The sequence below is a fragment of the Giraffa tippelskirchi genome, chromosome 3 (assembly GCF_054371585.1).
Source record: "Giraffa tippelskirchi isolate mGirTip1 chromosome 3, T2T-mGirTip1v1.2.pri, whole genome shotgun sequence".
Classification (NCBI taxonomy): Eukaryota; Metazoa; Chordata; class Mammalia; order Artiodactyla; family Giraffidae; genus Giraffa; species Giraffa tippelskirchi.
This window is the reverse complement of record NC_137277.1, coordinates 15238586-15255880: the sequence shown is the minus strand read 5'-3', so window position 1 is coordinate 15255880 and position 17295 is coordinate 15238586. Positions and strand designations below refer to the sequence as shown.

General features: G+C 47.8%; 1 protein-coding gene across 2 annotated transcripts; it reads left to right on the top strand.

Moving 5' to 3' along the window:
* Positions 1-4454: 4454 nt before the first annotated feature.
* LOC145541137 (intercellular adhesion molecule 2-like) lies at positions 4455-15933 on the top strand. 2 transcript variants are annotated; one of them, XM_081576761.1, is made up of 5 exons: positions 4455-4539; positions 9043-9205; positions 10648-10897; positions 12404-12724; positions 13383-15933. In XM_081576761.1, exons 3-5 carry the CDS (start codon positions 10870-10872, stop codon positions 13547-13549), a joined length of 516 nt encoding a protein of 171 aa, XP_081432887.1. In that variant the 5' UTR covers positions 4455-4539; positions 9043-9205; positions 10648-10869; the 3' UTR covers positions 13550-15933. The 2 variants fall into 2 exon arrangements, with proteins under 2 accessions (XP_081432887.1, XP_081432888.1); XM_081576762.1 differs by lacking the exon at positions 9043-9205.
* Positions 15934-17295: the final 1362 nt, after the last annotated feature.

The following is a 17295-nucleotide window of genomic DNA, read 5'->3' as shown; positions in this document are numbered from 1 at the left end:
GCTAAGTCACTCCAGTCATGTCCAAAGCTTTGCGACCCCAGGGACTGCAGCCCACTGGGCTCCTCTGTCCTTGGGATTCTCCAGGCAAGAATACTGGCGTGGGTTGCCATGCCCTTTTCCAGGGGATCTTCCTGACCCAGGGATCGAACTCAGGTCTCCCAGATTGCAAGAGGATTCTTTACCATCTGAGCCACCAGGGAAGTCTATCTGCAGGCAATGCAGAGCTGGAAAGTGACCAATCACCAAGAAGATTCATGACCCAATCAAGATTCCAGAAAATACCAGAAACTGGAATGCTGAGCCCAAATAAAGATTGTGAGAAGTCCAGCCTTGACATTGATGACGGGGCCAGAGGTGGAGGGCAGGGCCATGAGAGGCTGGAACCTCACTGACATTTGAAGACACAGGAGTTTGGCCTGGAGAGACGTGGGAGGAGCTGGTGGGGGCACAGATGTCTCTCACGTGATGAGGAGTGAGGGTTTACGCTGGAAGCGGGGAGCAGGGTCCCCAGTAGCAGATCCCGGCTCCGGGAGGGAAAAGGGCTGCTAACAGCTTGAACCGCCCAGCTGGGCCAGAGGAGGGTTGCAAGGGAACGGGTGCGGTATCAGGAGGAACCCAACAGAGGGGAAGGGCCTCACCCTGAACAGACTAGGGGGAAGTCTTTGGATCAGAGGTTGGGCTCAGGTCCCTTCCAAATAAAGCACCTACGCCTGAGGGCCACCCCTCCCTGTGATGAGTTCCTAGAAAAAGGGGTGTGACACAGGAAGCAGGGTGGGGAGGCACCAGAAAGAAGGGTTCACGGGTTCACCGTGGGGTGGGGGTGGGGTGGCCGTTCATTCTCCAGGATTCCCCAGAGTCACCTCTCGCCCCAGACGCCATGGACTGAGAGGCTGCTGGTACGGATAAGAGAACCAGGGTCCACAGGACCATTTCCCAAAGTTCACGCCTCAGAATACGAGTTCCAAGGGAGGTGAAACTCAGAAAAACAGGCTCAGTGACCAGACACGTTCAGGAAACGCTGAATCAAATAAAGATTCCCCGTTTACTGCAATGCCACTCAGATGCCTTTCACATACTCACAGGAGATTCTCCCAGCGAGGATGTGCCCTTATCTCCAACTATTGCCGCTCATTAATGGGAATAAAGAAGGAATAGTGTTTGGGGTGGCGGAGATGATGTTATCTTTTCATCAGATTTTGTTTCCCTCTTTCTGGAAACCCAGGAAGATAGCAGTCCCAGCCTCTCTTGAAGTTAGGTTACGGCATGTCAGTGGCCCTTTTACCCACTGACAAATGAACTGAGGTGGTTCTCTGTTGTTGTGACACATTTCTGATTGTGGCTGGGTGGCCTCATTACAGCTGCAAAGCTTGCACACAAGCTGGAGAAAGGGCGGTCGAGGTCAAGCCCCAGAACTTGCCTGACAAGATCCCATTGCTGCCCCTGGACCCGGACTCTGTGACTGTCACCTCTGACCCTGGACACATACTCTAATAGTTAAAAACCATAAACACCTGGTAGTATCTACCTGACTTTTAAAAATTTTTCTAAAAATTTTAAGTATAGTTGATTTATATAATATTGTGTTAGTTTCAGATGTACAGTACATTGATTGAATTTTATATATATGTACACACACATAAAGAATCCACCTGCAACGCAGGAGACCTGGGTTCATTTCAATTCCTGGGTTGGGAAGATCCCCTGGAGTAGGAAGTGGCACCCCACTCCAGTATTCTTGCCTGGAAAGCCCCATGGACAGAGAAGCCTGTCAGGCTACAGTTTGTGGGCTTGCAGAACCAGACGTGACTGAAGTAACTTAGCATGCACGCATGTGTCTCATAAAACCTAGCCATTAGCGTAAATCTAAGTAACATTCAGATATGCAGATGACACCACCCTTATGGCAGAAAGTGAAGAAGAACTAAAGAGCCTCTTGATGAAGGTGAAAGAGGAGAGTGAAAAAGTTGGCTTAAAGCTCAACGTTCAGAAAACTAAGATCATGGCATCTGGTCCCATCACTTCATGGGAAATAGATGGGGAAACAGTGGAAACAGTGTCAGACTTTATTTTTTTGGGCTCCAGAATCACTGCTGATGGTGACTGCAGCCATGAAATTAAAAGACGCTTACTCCTTGGAAGGAAGGTTATGGCCAACCTAGATAGCATGTTGAAAAGCAGAGACATTACTTTGCCAACAAAAGTCCGTCTAGTCAAGGCTATGGTTTTTCCAGTAATCATGTATGGATGTGAGAGTTGGATGGTGAAGAAAGCTGAGCGCCGAAGAATTGATGCTTTTGAACTGTGGTGTTGGAGAAGACTCTTGAGAGTCCCTTGGACTGCAAGGAGATCCAATCAATCCATCCTAAAAGAGATCAATCCTGGGTGTTCATTGGAGAGTCTGATGTTGAAGCTGAAACTCCAGTACTTTGGGCACCTCATGCGAAGGGTTGACTCATTGGAAAGGACCCTAATGCTGGGTAGGATTGGGGGCAGGAGGAGAAGAGGACGACAGAGGATGAGATGGTTGGATGGCATCACCGACTCGATGAACACGGGTTTGGGTAGACTCCGGGAATTGGTGATGGACAGAGAGGCCTGGCGTGCTGCAATTCATGGGGTCGCAAAGAGTCGGACACGACGGAGCGACTTCACTTTCACCTTTCCCTTTCATGCACTGGAGAAGGAAATGGCAACCCACTCCAGTGTTCTTGCCTGGAGAATCCCAGGGACGGGGGAGCCTGGTGGGCTGCCGTCTATGGGGTCGCACAGAGTCGGACACGACTGAAGCGACTTAGCAGCAGCAGCAGCAGAGCCTGCTCTTGGTGGTTCAGAGGGGAAGGCACAAGAAACTTAGCAGAGAAGAGAAGGAAATAAACAGACCCGAAAAGTGATTTGCTCCGAAGTCACAAAATGGGTCGAGGAGGAGAGGGGGAGTGGAGGAGGGGAAAAGGTGAATGACACGTGCACCCTGATCTGTGTTTAAAACTCTAAAGTCCCGTGGGCCCCTTGAAGCCTTGGATCCTGATGCCCCCACCCCAACATTGGACCAGCACTGTGAGAGGAAGGTTTCAAAAGAACTTCTATGAAGAAATCGAGGCGCAAATGTACCAAGAGAGATCACTTTAAAGCCAGCAGAACTTCAGCAACTGTGGCCTCAACTGTCTTGGTCCCTTGCACGCATGTGTGCATGCTCACTCGTGTCCGACTCTTTGCAACCCCATGGACTGTAGCCTGCCAGGCTCCTCTGGGATTCTCCAGGCAAGAATACTGGAGTGGTTGCCATTTCCTTCTCCAAGGGGTCTTCCCAAGCCAGTGATCGAATCCAAGCTCATCCTGGATCTGTCTCATTCATCCAAGGCCCCCAGGAGCACAGAAAACACACATCAAAAGACATAGTGGAGAGAGAATTCCCTGGTGGTCCAGCGGTTAATACTCAGCACTTCCAGCACCATGACCCGGGTTTAATTCCTGGTTGGGGAACTCATATTTTGCAAGCCCCAAGGCATGGCCAAAAAAAAAGAAAACATGGAACTACCACAGGCTACAGCAATTCCACTTCTGGGCATTTGCCTCAAACAGTTGAAAGCAGGAACTTGAAGAACTTGGGGGAGCTTGTCTGTATCCCCATGGCTACAGAAGTGTTATTCACAAGAACCACAGGAGGAATCATCCCAAGTGTCCACTGACCAGTGAGTAGATAAACCTAATGGGGTGTATTCATCCAAGGGGATGCTGTTCAGCCTTCAAAAGCAAGGAAATTCTAACAGATATGCTATGGCATGAATGAGCCTTGAGGACATCAAGCTAGGTGAAATAAGGCAGTCACAAAAGGACAAATGATGTCTGATTCCACTCACAGGAGGGCCCAGTCACAGGTCGTCAAACTCAGAAAGCAACAGGAGAACAGTGGTTGCCACGGGCTGTGGGGAGGGGGATAGAAAGCTAGTGTTTCAAGGAGAGGGGCGGTGTTCACTTTGGGATGAAGGTGAGGGATGATGGTTCTAGAGAGAAATGGTGGTGGATATTACACAAAATGTGGATGTGTTTAATGCCACAGAACTCTACACTAAAAACAGTTAGAATGGTCAACTTTACAAAGTGTATATTTTGTTGTTGCTGTTGTTTAGTCACTGAGCCGTATCCAACTCTTTTGCAACCCAAGGGACTGTAGCTTGCCAGACTCCTCTGTCCATGGGATTTCTCGGCAAAGAATACTGGGGTGGGGTGCCATTTCCTTCTCCAGGGGATCTTCCTGACTCAGGGATCAGCTCCACATGAGCAGGTAGATTCTTCACCGATAAGCCACCTGGGAAGACCTCGTGTGTATTTATTGGGGTTTAAAGCAAGAGGTAATACACAGAAAGTCATAGTCAGATATCAGAGCTGGGACAGGAAACATGTGACTTCTGAGAGGGGAATTCAGTCGAAAACCAGGTGACATTTGTTGAACCAGCAGTAACCCAGGGAACAACGGCTGCTGGAGGCTGGACCCCAGCCACCCTGCTTCCCCATCACAGCAACACCCGTTAGCTGATACAGGTAAGGTGATGCTCCCGGCTTCCCTCTTGGCAGATGGAAAGGGCTTGGGATAGATTGTCAATCAACATTTGAGTTCTTGTTTTTGCCCTTCCCCGGGCCTCACCCACCCCTGCCAGGCCCCCCATAAGCCCAGGGGCTGAGATGCAGCAGAATTTCCTTCGGCTAGTTGGTAGTTGCATGAGGAGCTCACTCACGTCAGCCATCTCTCTGAGACCAACAGCTCTGTGGTTATTTCCTGTTTTTGTCCTTTCTCTTCCTCTTCTGCTCTGTCAACCACACAACCGTCTTAGAAGCGTGGGGCTGCCTTCCCACCCTGGCCCACGGGGGTCCAGGTCATCTGGACTGAGCTCAGAGCTGATGCTTAGGGGACAAGTATAGTCCCCAGCCTCTTGGGGTCACACCCAAGGTTCCTGATGAATCCTATTCAATGAAATCCTACCTGGTTAGAAGGGACTTTCCTACCCTGCGGCTCATACTTCCAAGGAGCCTCTTCTTTCTAAATATGTAGGAATTTCTCTTTACCCTTTGTATTCTTTTTGTAAAATTTAATATGTGACACATAATGAACACATCTATGTAACATACATGTGCATTGTACAGTAAGGTAATGTAATGAACAGCCCTGAACCCAACACTCAACCCAAGGATGAACTACCACTAAACTTTCCATTTACCTGCTGTGCTACTCACCTCCCATCCAGACATAGATAACCACCCTCCCAAAGTCTGTTTCTATTGTTCTCTTGATATTTTTAATTTAGTGCCTTATCACATGCATGCATTTTCATTTTATGAAATAGTTATATAACATATTCTGTGTGCCAGCTACTGTTTCGAATACTTTTAAATATTGTCATTGAATTAGTTTAATCCACACACCATTCCCATAAGGAATGTGCTATAGTTTTCCCATTTTACAGAAGAGAAAACTGAGGCACAGAGAGATTAAAGTGACTTGCTCAGGGTCATACAGATAGTAAGAACGGGACAGGTCTTCTGGTTCTTAGTGCAAGAGTTTCTCTAGGGCATGTATCTAAGGGTGGAAGTGTGGGTTATAGGGAGTAACACTATTCAGCATTAGAAGATAATCCCTGATTATTTCTCAGAGAACCAAGATACACTCTCACCAGCAATATATGAGTTCCTATTGACCCACAGCCTCTCCAAGAGTTGGTCTTGGACTTTCTAAACTTCTGCCAATCTAGTAGATATAAAGTGGTTCCTCATTGTGGTTTTAATTTCCCTTGCTCTTACTGAGTAAATGCATCTTTTCATTAGTTGAGACATTTTGTTTTCTTTGAAATGTTCATCATGTCTTTAATATACTCAAAATTATCAGTTGTTTATTCTAGCAGTGGTGATTTTGAGGTCTTGCTTAGGAAATCTTTCCTTGCCCCAAGGACATAAAAACACTCTCCCTCTCCTATATTTTCTCATGGGCTTCCCCAGTGGCTCAGCAGTAGAAAATCTGCCTGCAATGCAAGAGCCGCTGCAGGAGCTAAGGGTTTGACCTTTGGATCAGAAAAGTCTCCTGAAGTAGGAAATGGCAACCCACTCCAGTATCCTTGCCTGGGAAATCCCATGGACAGAGGAGCCTGGTGGTCTACAGTCCATGGGGTCACAGAGTTGAACGTGACTTAGCAACTAAATATATTTTCTTATAAAAATTTTAAAAGTGTTCTTTTACATATGAATCTTTAAATTAGATAGAATTGCTTTCTTCATTCCATGTGAGGTAGGGATACATTTCCCATCGGCTTTCTCCATATAGTTAACCAGTTGATTCAGCATCATTTATTTATGTATCCTTCTTTCACCCAGTGATCTACAATGCCAGTTTTGTCATGTGTCAGGGTTTCATGCAAGTCTATTTCTAGGCCCTTTATGCTGTTCCATTGGTTAATCTGCCTACATCTATACTAATATCATATTTTATAGTTAAGTCTTAATACTAGTAGCAAATTCCCTCGTTTTATTTTTCTTTAGGAGAGTCTTGGTCCTTTTGTTCTTTCCATAATAAGTTTTAGAATCATCTTTGTGTACCATGAAACCCTTATTAGGATCCATTGGAATTTCATTAAATCTATGGGAAGAGGATTGTCCTCATTATAGTATTGAATCTCTTAGTCATGAACGTGGGCTGGTTCTACATTTATTTAAATTGTACTTAATGTTTTTCAATAGTGTTTTATAACTTTCTTACTATAGATCTTATGTACATTTTGCTATCTTTTTGCTTCTGTATGTATGTATATATATAATTTCTATCTTTTTGCTATTATACGTAGTGTGCTTTTTAAACTATATTTTTCCCCTGGATACTCCATGCAGCATGCAGAAATTCCCTGATCAGGGATCAAACCTGTGGCCCCTGCAGTATAATTGCTGAGTCTTAACCACTGGACCATCAGGAAAGTCCTAAATTACATTTTTGTATGTTACTGTTATACATAAAAGCAATTTCTTTTTGGATATTGGTCTTAACAGCTAACTGTCTTGTGAAAATCTCTTATTTTCAATCATTCATCTGATCAATCATTCATTTGGATTTTCTACCTAGGCAACCATATCATATGAAAATACTGATGGTTTTACTCTTTTCCCATGCCTAGGCCTTTAATTTCTTTTTCTTGTCTTACTATATTGTCTAGGACCTCTGGGGAAATGTTACATAGAAGCAGAGATAGTTGTCATCCTTGTCTGGTTCTGGATTTTAAAGGAATTGTCCTAAAATTTCCTCATCAAAGAAAATAGTACATATGTTAAAAAAAATAATAGTACATATGAAAACTTTCTCTGATTTTTCTTTATCACATTAAGGACATTTCCATCTAGTTTGCTGAGACCTTTCGTCATGAAAGAATGTTGAATGTCATCATTATTTTTCCCCTAGATCTATTAAGATGATCATATGTTTTTTCTTCTTAAAACTATAGTGTAAGTTTTTAGTCTGGGCTCCTTTAAAAGTAGAGCTTGCAACAAGGACTACAGTTCAAGTAGATTATTTCAGATAGAGTAATTATTGAAGCCAGGAAGCAGGAAATAAGGAACAGGAAGACTGGGACAGGGAAGGAGAGAAAGCCAATAGAAGATGCATAACTGATGTTGCAGGTGTGAGCAAAGGGAGTTGAAGTCTGTTGGGACCTCTGATAGGTCTACAGGATGCTGGCCAGAATCGCCTATCCAAAAGAACGAGGCTGGAGCTGTTTCTGCCAGTTCTTGGCCTCTTGTTGGTTGAGGGTTTCATGTTAGGGAACTTGACACTCCTAGGCTTCTGGGAAACACTAGCAGGTAGCTAAGTGACTCCGAAAGCATTGAAGAAGACTGAGGAAAAAAGGCAAAAGAGAAACATGGTATAAACCTGAGGTGGGACCCTGGAGCATAAGATGAGTCTAAGTTTGCAGGAAATTATCCACTGTAAATGCAGCTGATTTCAGAGGAGGGAGTAAGCAATGTGACACAGAGCACCAAAGTTTACTATTGTTTACAATAGTAAATCTATAATTTACAATGTTATTATTATAGATATTATATTATATATTACAAATATAATATATTATATATCATATAATATATGATATATGATATACATAATATAAATAAATACAATTATATATAATATAATATATAAAATATAAATTAAAAATATCTATAATATATGTTATATATAAATATATATATATTATATGTATTATATATCATATATATTACATGTATATATGTATATATATAATATATATGTATATATATTTTATGTGTATATATGTATGTATTATATTATATAAATTATATTTATATTATATATAATATTATATACTATATTTATGTTATATATTATGTTTATATTATATATATTATATTTATATTATATATTATATTATATATTATGTTTATATTGTATATTTTATATATTATTTATTATATTTTATATTTTATATTTTATATTATATATATTACACATTATATATAATATATAACAATATATATAATAGATAATAATATAATATATATTTTATACATATAATATATATAATATATTATATATACTATTATATATAATACATAATATTATATATAATATAATATATATGAGGAGCTTTCATGGCAATATATTATATTATATATAATAGTTATATATTATATATTATATATTATATTAAATATTATATATAATTTATATTATTAAATATATTAATATAATTATATTATATATTTTATATAAACATATTATATACTATATAAATATACTATATATTATATATAATATATATCAAATAAATATAAATCTATATATATAATATATTATTATATATTATATCAATTATATAATAGACCTGTAGACCTTGGCCCTGGGAGCTGGACTTCCATGGCCTTCCATGTGGCTTCCCCAAGATCACTCATATAATGAGAGGAAATACGGTCATCAGCTTATAGAAAGCTGGGAGTTCTGGATTGCTGCTACAGGTCACCCCTTCCTGACCAGTGCCCTTCACCTCTCTCCAGGCAGTCCTCGGCTATTCCCTGCAAACCTGTGGACGCCACTCGAGATGTCCCCTTTTGGTGGCTGGGGATGGCTGGGGTGGCCATCCTCCTCGTAGCCTTTCTCGCCCTGCTCTGATGCCCAAGTGAGCCTGGAGGTCCTGACTGGGTGCATGCCAGCCAGAGGGTAGGTCACTTGTACCCCTGGTATCGTGCGGAGAGGGGGCCCTGGTCCTGAAGTCGCTGAGGCTTTGAGCACAGCAGCTACCCGCCACAGGTGTGGGCTGCTGTGTGAGCCTGGCTTCCCCGTGACCCTGTGACCCCGGGGCAGCAGGTTGGGTTCCTGGCCTTCACACACTGGGTTAAACAGGCCCCATAACTTCAGGGTGTGTGGATGTGGCAGGTCGTGGAGACTGACGAGGAAATGAAGGGAGACTGAGGCTCAACGGAAGGTGAGGGCACGTCCCAGCTGGTCTTCAGAGGTGACCCAGTGGACAGCAGAGGTCAGCGGAGGGCATCGTCTTCTGCTGACCATCAAAGTGAAAATGAAGCCCCTTCCGGGCAGTCCAGGGGATGGTGAAGGAGAATGCCTCCATGTGCTCAGTGCTCTGTTTTGGAGAACCTGCCAGGTCCTTTCATGGCAACCATGCAGGAAAGGGATTACTAACCCATTTGACCGATGGAAAAACTGAGGCTCAGAAAGAGAGAGCACTTTGCCCAAGGCCACAGAGCTGGCAAACTCAGGATTCAAATGCTGCTCTCTTTCTCTCCCTGCAGAGCCTCCCTCTTTCCCCAGCTGAGGGCTAGATGGGGCCTCCGGGTGTGGCGGGAACACAGGACGCAGCAGAGGCCCAGCTGGCCAAGATCAGTTCAGATGCCTCACCTTCTTCCTCCCTGGTCTCCGACCATCCTGGTCTCCTCTCTGCCCAGGGTCTTAGCACTGGTGGTTTTCTGCCCTCAGCAGACACCTGCCAGCCAAGTGCCCCTCATCTCCTTCATCCTTGGCTCAAATGTCACTGTTTCCATGAAACCTGTGCTGAGCACAGTATTAACATGGCAGCCGCACCCCACTCCCTATGTCCTTTCCCAGGCACTTCCCACCAATGACAGGCTGGCTAGTTCGCTTGTTTGTTCCTCTGTGTCCTTCGCGGCAGTGTGAGCTCCACAAGGGGAAGCTTTGGTCTTCTTCTGTCTCTGATGGCTCCCCAGAGCCTAGAATGGTGCCTGCCACACAGCTGGTGTTCTACGAGGATTTGCAGAAGAGAGGGAAGGAGTGAGGGAGGAGCAGAACTCACGGACACGGGGCCTGAGAGGACAGGATCCACCTCCATTTCAGGGAGGCTTTAACAGAGGAGGGGTCATTTGGGCTGGGGGGCAAAGTTCGATTATAATCTCCATGGGGATAAAGATGTGCATGAGGAAGGCTGACCTGGAGTTGACAAGCTGGAAGAGCAGTCAGGGGCAGGGAGACAACTAGGGGGCAGCCCCCTTGGTCTAGACCAGAGGCAGTAATGTCTGAACAAGGAGAGAGGAGCAGAAGGGACCCCTTGATCAGAGTGCCCACCATGGGCAGCTCCACCGGGCAGGGCAGCGGGGGTGTCTGCTGCCCAGTGTGTTCTGTCCTTCCAGGATCTGGTGAGAAGGCATTCAAGGTACCCATGGAGTGGAGTCTGAAGAGTTTCAGTTCATTAATTTTACTACCAGTTGTACGGACCCCAAGAAACTTGTTCTGGGGACAGCCTACACGAGACCTTCCTGGAGAGCCAGGCTCAGTGGAAGCTATTCAAGGTCTTCAACATCTCCAAGGATGAGGAGCTCCTGTGCAGTTTCACCTGCGCCAGCAAGCAGACGATGAAAGTTTTCAGCATCACCGTGTTCTGTGAGTGTCTCCCACGGGCCCTGCTCTGCAAACCCACACAGAGCTGTGCTGTCTCTGCTCCTGGGCCCTCTCCTATGGCCCCCAGCTCCCTGGGCTCCTGGATCCAGGCCACAGGCTCCGAATCTGCTCATACCCTCCCCTGGCCTCTTTGAACCCTGCCAGCAATCGGGATTTTGAGATTTGCTCAGAGGCAGACAACCCAAGCAAGGTTGAGACAAATCTAAAAGTCGTTTCCCACCGTCTCCTCCCAGCTGGGGAGCACCCCCATCACCAGAACACCCCATATCCCTTGACAAGCAACAGGGACCCCATCAGGAGGGCTGGCACACTCTCCAGTAATCCATTCACCTCCTGGAGAGAAGGTCGTGGTCTTATTTCCCCCTGAGGGCCCTTTGCAAATGTGTGACTGTCACACACACACACACCTGCCCACAGGCCAAGGAGACAATGGAAAGACTGGGTTTCTCTCAGAAACTCAGCACCCATGGTATCGCTCAGAACTATCATCAGTGGATCAAATGAATAGAAAGATGTCCTAAATCTACCATATTATCTGGGGTAACGGGGGCTGCTGCTGCTAAGTCGCATCAGTCGTGTCCGACCCTGTACCACCCCATAGACGGCAGCCCACCAGGCTCCCCCGTCCCTGGGATTCTCCAGGCAAGAACACTGGAGTGGGTTGCCATTTCCTCCTCCAGTGCATGAAAGTGAAAAGTGAAAGTGAAGTCGCTCAGTCGTGTCCGACACTTCGTGGCCCCATGGGCTGTACCCTACCAGGCTCCTCCGTCCATGGGGTTTCCCAGGCAAGAGTACAGGAGTGGGGTGCCATTGCCTTCTGGGCTAGGTATTCTAATTCAAAAAGAAACCCAGGGAGATGTCCTGGTGGTCCACTGGCGAAGACTATGCACTCCCATTGCAGGGGACCCGGGTTTGATCCCTGGTCAGGGGACTGGGTCCCACATACCATAGATGACACCTGGAACAACCAAAGAAATAAATGTTTTTTTTAAAAAAACAGGAACTCAGGGTACCATGGAGTTTAATAGCTAAAAGATAGAGATAGTTTTAAACATGATTCTGAAAACCAAGGCAGCTCTACTCTAGGCCCTGCCTCTGAAGAATCTCACAATTCATGGCCCCGTTCCAGTGAGTCCTCCCTTCTAAGTCTCTCTCAACAAAAGTATCCAACTGTTTAATTTTTGAAATTTCTATTGAATTTATGGAGAGGAAAGAGACACAGCCAAAACTTTTATCTTTCTAGCTGACTGAACAGATTCTGAACTTTTACTTTGTGGACACCAGGACACCTTCTTTCTTGTCCATTCCAGAAGTCATCATGTCCCTGAAACTACCACCCAGGACATCCTTCACCCAGAACTGCTTCCTCCTTCCAGCCACAGCCCACTTCCTGAGAACACCGTCGTCACAGGGGATGGTCTGGGCTGGGTGGGGCTTGCCGGAGCTGCACCCCCAGCCTCACCAGACCTCCCTTCCGCTTTCCTGCAGACCCTCCAAAGCAAGTGCTGCTGACGCTGTCGCCCACCTCAGTGGCCATAGGGACACCGTTCACCATCAAGTGCAGGGTCCCCGCCGTGGTACCCCAGGAATGCCTCACTCTCACCCTGCTCTGCAGTACTGAGATCTTGTGCAATCAGACCTTTGTGGGGACAACCCTTTCCCCCCAAGAAGCCGTGGTCACCCATCTCACCACAGCTCACAGGGAAGACGGCTACTATAACTTCTCGTGCGAGGCCCAGATGGACCTGCGCTCCCGCGGCGGTGGCCTGGCCCACAGGGTCTCAGATCCCCAGAGGCTTGAAGTCAAAGGTAAGGGGGAGCCCACAGATCAGGAGCGGGGACATTCACTTTCAGCCCTTCAGGGGAAGAAAACGCCTTCGCCCCACCCTCTGCCAGCTCAGGGGCGGCACTCGGGGACATGACACTTGATCCCTGGGGTTCCCGGGGGCTCCTGGCAAGTTCTCAGCTTGGATGCCAGTTCATGGCCATGAGAGAGCTGGGTGACCTTAACCAAGTCAAGCTCCTCTCTCTGGCCTTGACCCCTATCTGCAAAGATAAATTTGACCTGACTGACCCCTAAGGTCCCCTGGAGTCCTGCTCTTCTGTGACTCTAGATGGCCAAGATCCTCTTTGTCTTCAGAGAGTTTGGCAGAAGGTCACTCATCTCTGCCTAGGGAGGGGCTTGGCCTGGACCAGGCCACAGTCCTGAGCATGAGGTCTGGCAGCACATGACAAGGGGACCATCTGAGTGCATCTGCCCTCATGGTCTCACGGAGGCCGGCTGGTGACCTGGACCCTGGTCCTCCTTCCCTCTAGTGATAACACCGTTTGCCACCCATGCCTGTACTGCAGACTGACAGCTGGATGCCCACGGGTGGGGGGATGGCTGACGGGGCGTTGGCTGCCCCCCTTGGGCCTGACATCTAGGACCAGAGGATTCTGTGACCTCTACCCCTTCTCTCTCCAGAGCCCGAGCCCAACAACCAGATGTGGGCCATCATCGGGATGGAGATAGTGCTGCTGCTCTTGTTTGGGATATTCGTCCTCCTGTGCTTTGTCTTCACCCAGAGGTGGCTCCATCTCTGGTCCCATCACTTCATGGAAAATAGATGGAGAAAACAATGCAAACAGTGACTGACTTCATTTTGTGGGGCTCCAAAATCACTGCAGATGGTGACTGCAGGCATGAAATTAAAAGACGCTTGCTCCTTGGAAGAAAAGTTATGACCAACCTAGACAGCATATTAAAAAGCTGAGACATTGCTTTGCCAGCAAAGGTCTGTCTAGTCAAAACTATGGTTTTTCTAGTAGTCATGTATGGATGTGAGAGTTGGACTATAAAGAAAGCTGAGCACCAAAGAATTGATGCTTTTGAACTGTGGTGTTGGAGAAGACTCTTGAGGGTCCCTTGGACAGTAAGGAGATCCAACCAGTCCATCCTAAAGGAAATCAGTCCAAAATATTCATTGGAAGGACTGATGCTAAAGCTGAAACTCCAATACTTTGGCTACCTGATGTGAAGACCTGACTTATCTGCAAAATCCCTGATGCTGAGAAAGATTGAAGGTGGGAGAAGAAGGGGATGACAGAGGATGAGATGGTTGGATGGCATCACCAACTCAGTGGACATGAGTTTCACTGAACTCTGGGAGTTGATGAAGGAAAGGGAGGCCTGGCGTGCTGCACTCCATGGGGTCACAAGCGAGGGACTGAAGTGAACTGAAATGAGAGGTGGCACCGGCAGTGGACAGGTAACAACAGAGTGCCGGCCACTTAGAAGAGGCTGAGACGGAGCCACTGGGCACAGCCTATGTGAGCAGCGTGGCCACTGTCATGGAGGCCACTGGAACTCAATGTGGCTCCTTAGGCTGTGGTCCAGGCCTGGCTGAGGGCCCATGACAAACAGCCTCAATACAAACAGCCGGACTCAACCCTGTGCCTCGTGTCTCCTCCTGGGAACGGCCAGGAAGGGGAGCCACCAGGCCTGCCTGAACTTTTTGCTCCACAGGTCTCCTCAGCCTCCCTCCGCCCTCTGCTTCAGAGGCCTTCCTGAGCCCCAGCAAACCCAGACCCTGCTGTGCCCCCAGGCAGACCCGCCCGGGCACCAGGCACCCACTCTCCTCGGCCCCTGAGTGCCTCCTTCCTCCTGAGGGAGGTTGGGTAGCCACGCCCTGGTCCAGAGGGGCAGAGAGACCCTCTGCTCCCACGTGGCCCTCCAGGACATGGCTCTGACTTCTCTCTTCTGCCAACAGAGCCAGCGTCCAGGGGTGAGTTTGGGGGCCCCAGTGGCTTGGCTCCTTGAACTTCCTCCCAAGGCCTCCCCTGCCATTCTGGGCCTTTGGACAGCCATAGAATCAAAAGCAGTCCTCGCCTCTTACCTATAGTTCTGTTATTCGGCCAAATGGAGAGCCCGCAGCCCTGGTCATCCAGAGAGAGGAGGAGAGGAGGAGGTCGAGGGAGGGCTCCGTCTCCCAAACCTCTGCCAGCCGGGGCAGCGATCAATGGGACAGGGTTGGCCTTTCATGTGGCTTCTGGGGCCTGGACGGGGCTCTAAGGGGCTCTCACCCGGATCAGAGATCAGGTTGGTTCAAGGTCTCCGTGTGGTGGAGACGGGACTCATTCACCCCGGGGAGAGGGCCTGGTTGGGGATGGGAGGGTAGGAATGGTTGCCATGGGTAGAAAGTGGTTGGCAGGCACGAGAGGGACACGGGGGCTGCAGGGCTGTGTGCAGCTCCGTGATCTAGCTGGCGGGGCCCCTGGGCTGATGTCTGCTCGCATATCATGAGGCTCTCAACATCATAGTAGTGAGAGAGTCAATTCCTAGGCAGCTTGATAAGAAGGCTGGGTTCCCCAAGAAGGAGGAGCAAGGGGTCTGAGATTCTCAAGGAGGAGGAAAGAACAAACATCTTTTTTTCTCTGCATTCCTTAGTCTTAGTCAAATGGTGTTGGTGGTTTAGTCGCTAAGCCGTGTCCGACTCTTGCGACCTCATGGACTGTAGCCCGCCAGGCTCCTCTGTCCATGAGATTCTCCACTCAAGAAGCAAGAATACTGGAATGGGTTGCCATTTCCTTCTTCAGGGGATCTTCCTGACCCAGGAATTGAACCCAGGTCTCCTGCATTGCAGGCAGATTCTTTCCCAACTGAGCTACAACAGAAACAGTCACATAAAACACTTTTTTCTTTAAGCCCAGCAACTGATGATTACAACAAACAACTCAGTTTAAACTCTGTACTGAGGATTATATAACAACAATGTATCCTGCTTTAGGTCAGTTTCTCCTTCCTGAAAACCTTTGGGCTAATCCTGTTATTTTAAAATGTAAATTATGGGAGTGGGTCTAGTAAGATCTTTACAACCTAAAGACATTCTTTTGATTTATTGTAATAACTAATTTACAAAGTATATAACTCCTTTGCTGACACTAGCGAGGGGGGCATTCTCCATTCCCCTTCTGATGTCTGTGTCAGAAGCTTTCTCTGTCCTTTTCCTACTTTAATAAAACTCTGCTACACAAAAGCTCTTGAGTGATCAAGCCTGGTCTCTAGTGCCTAAGCTTAATCTTCTTGGGAGATCACGAGTCTGACACCGTTCACTGTAAGCTATCGGTAGTCTGGGTGGAGAAGCACCCACACCATGACTGGCCCCTGCCTCAGTGGACCCCAAGAAAGAAAAGTTAAGGGGACAGAACCCTCGTCTGTGCTGATGATAATAGCACCGCCACCCACCGCCCTAGGGCACGTGGCCCTTCCAGCATTCCCATCTATCCCTTGGCCTGGGCCCTGCTGACCAACCACCCGGTCCCTACCTGAAGCCCAGGATACATCTGCACCCACAGTTCCTGTGGCACTGGTGCGTGGGGTTGGGGCACGACTCTGCTGAGATGGAGAAGAGAAAAGTGATCCCCCATCAGAGTTCCTGGGGTGGCCTCAGCAATTTCACCCACAGGTCTCCCCACACCACCCCTGGCCCCTGGCTACCTCTTTCAACCCCAGGGCAAGGCCTTGACAGCACCGAGACCCCCAGGCTCACTGAAGCTTCCCTTTTCTCAGATGCTGGATGGTGGTGCTGAACCGAGATCAAGTCCTGCAAGCAGGGTTGCTGTAGGGGAGGGGAAGGAGAGGGCCTGGCCAGGGGGGCAGGGGGCTCAGGCCAGGCACTGGGCAGGGCAGGTAGTGATGGTGGAAAACCGGAGGCCCTTCCTCCTGGGGTTCCGACTCCTCCTCCTGTTGACCCTCCAGGGAGACCTGGGGACTGTGCACATGGAAGGGGACACAGTGTCAGACTCTCCCTGCTCCTGGCCCTTTCCGTGCTGTGCTCAGTCGCTTCAGTCTGTCCGACTCTTTGCAACCCCATGAACTGTAGCCCGCCAGGTTTATCTGTCCATGGGATTCTCCAGGCAAGAATATGGAATGGGTTGCCATTCCCTCCTTTGGGGGATCTTTCTGACCCAGTGATCGAACCTCAGCCTCGTGCATCTCCTGCATTGGCAGGTGGACTCGTTACCTCTTGGCCACTGGGTAAGCCCTATCTTGGTCCCAGACATGTTCTAATTTGTGTCTTTGCCAAGTGGCAACCCACTCCAGTATTCTTGCCGGGAAAATCCCTTGGACGGAGGAGCCTGGTTGGCTGCAGTGCATGGGGTCTCGAAGAGTCGGAAACGACTGAGTGACTTCACTTTCACTTTTCACTTTCATGCATTGGAGAAGAAAATGGCAACCCACTCCACTGTTCTTGCCTGGAGAATCCCAGGGACCAGGGAGCCTAGTGGGCTGCAGTTTATGGGGCCGCACAGAGTCGGACAAGACTGAGGCGACTTGGCAGCAGCAACAGCTAAGCCAGGACTTTCAGTGGTAGGCACGGAGGGGCAGGCCTGTGAGA

Bases quoted from the DNA above. Each gene is read 5' to 3' on its own strand.
- LOC145541137 (XM_081576762.1), top strand. From the start codon at position 10,870: ATGAAAGTTTTCAGCATCACCGTGTTCT. The intron at 10,898-12,403 runs GTGAGTGTCTCC...GCTTTCCTGCAG, and splicing joins TTTCAGCATCACCGTGTTCT to ACCCTCCAAAGCAAGTGCTG. The intron at 12,725-13,382 runs GTAAGGGGGAGC...TTCTCTCTCCAG, and splicing joins CCAGAGGCTTGAAGTCAAAG to AGCCCGAGCCCAACAACCAG.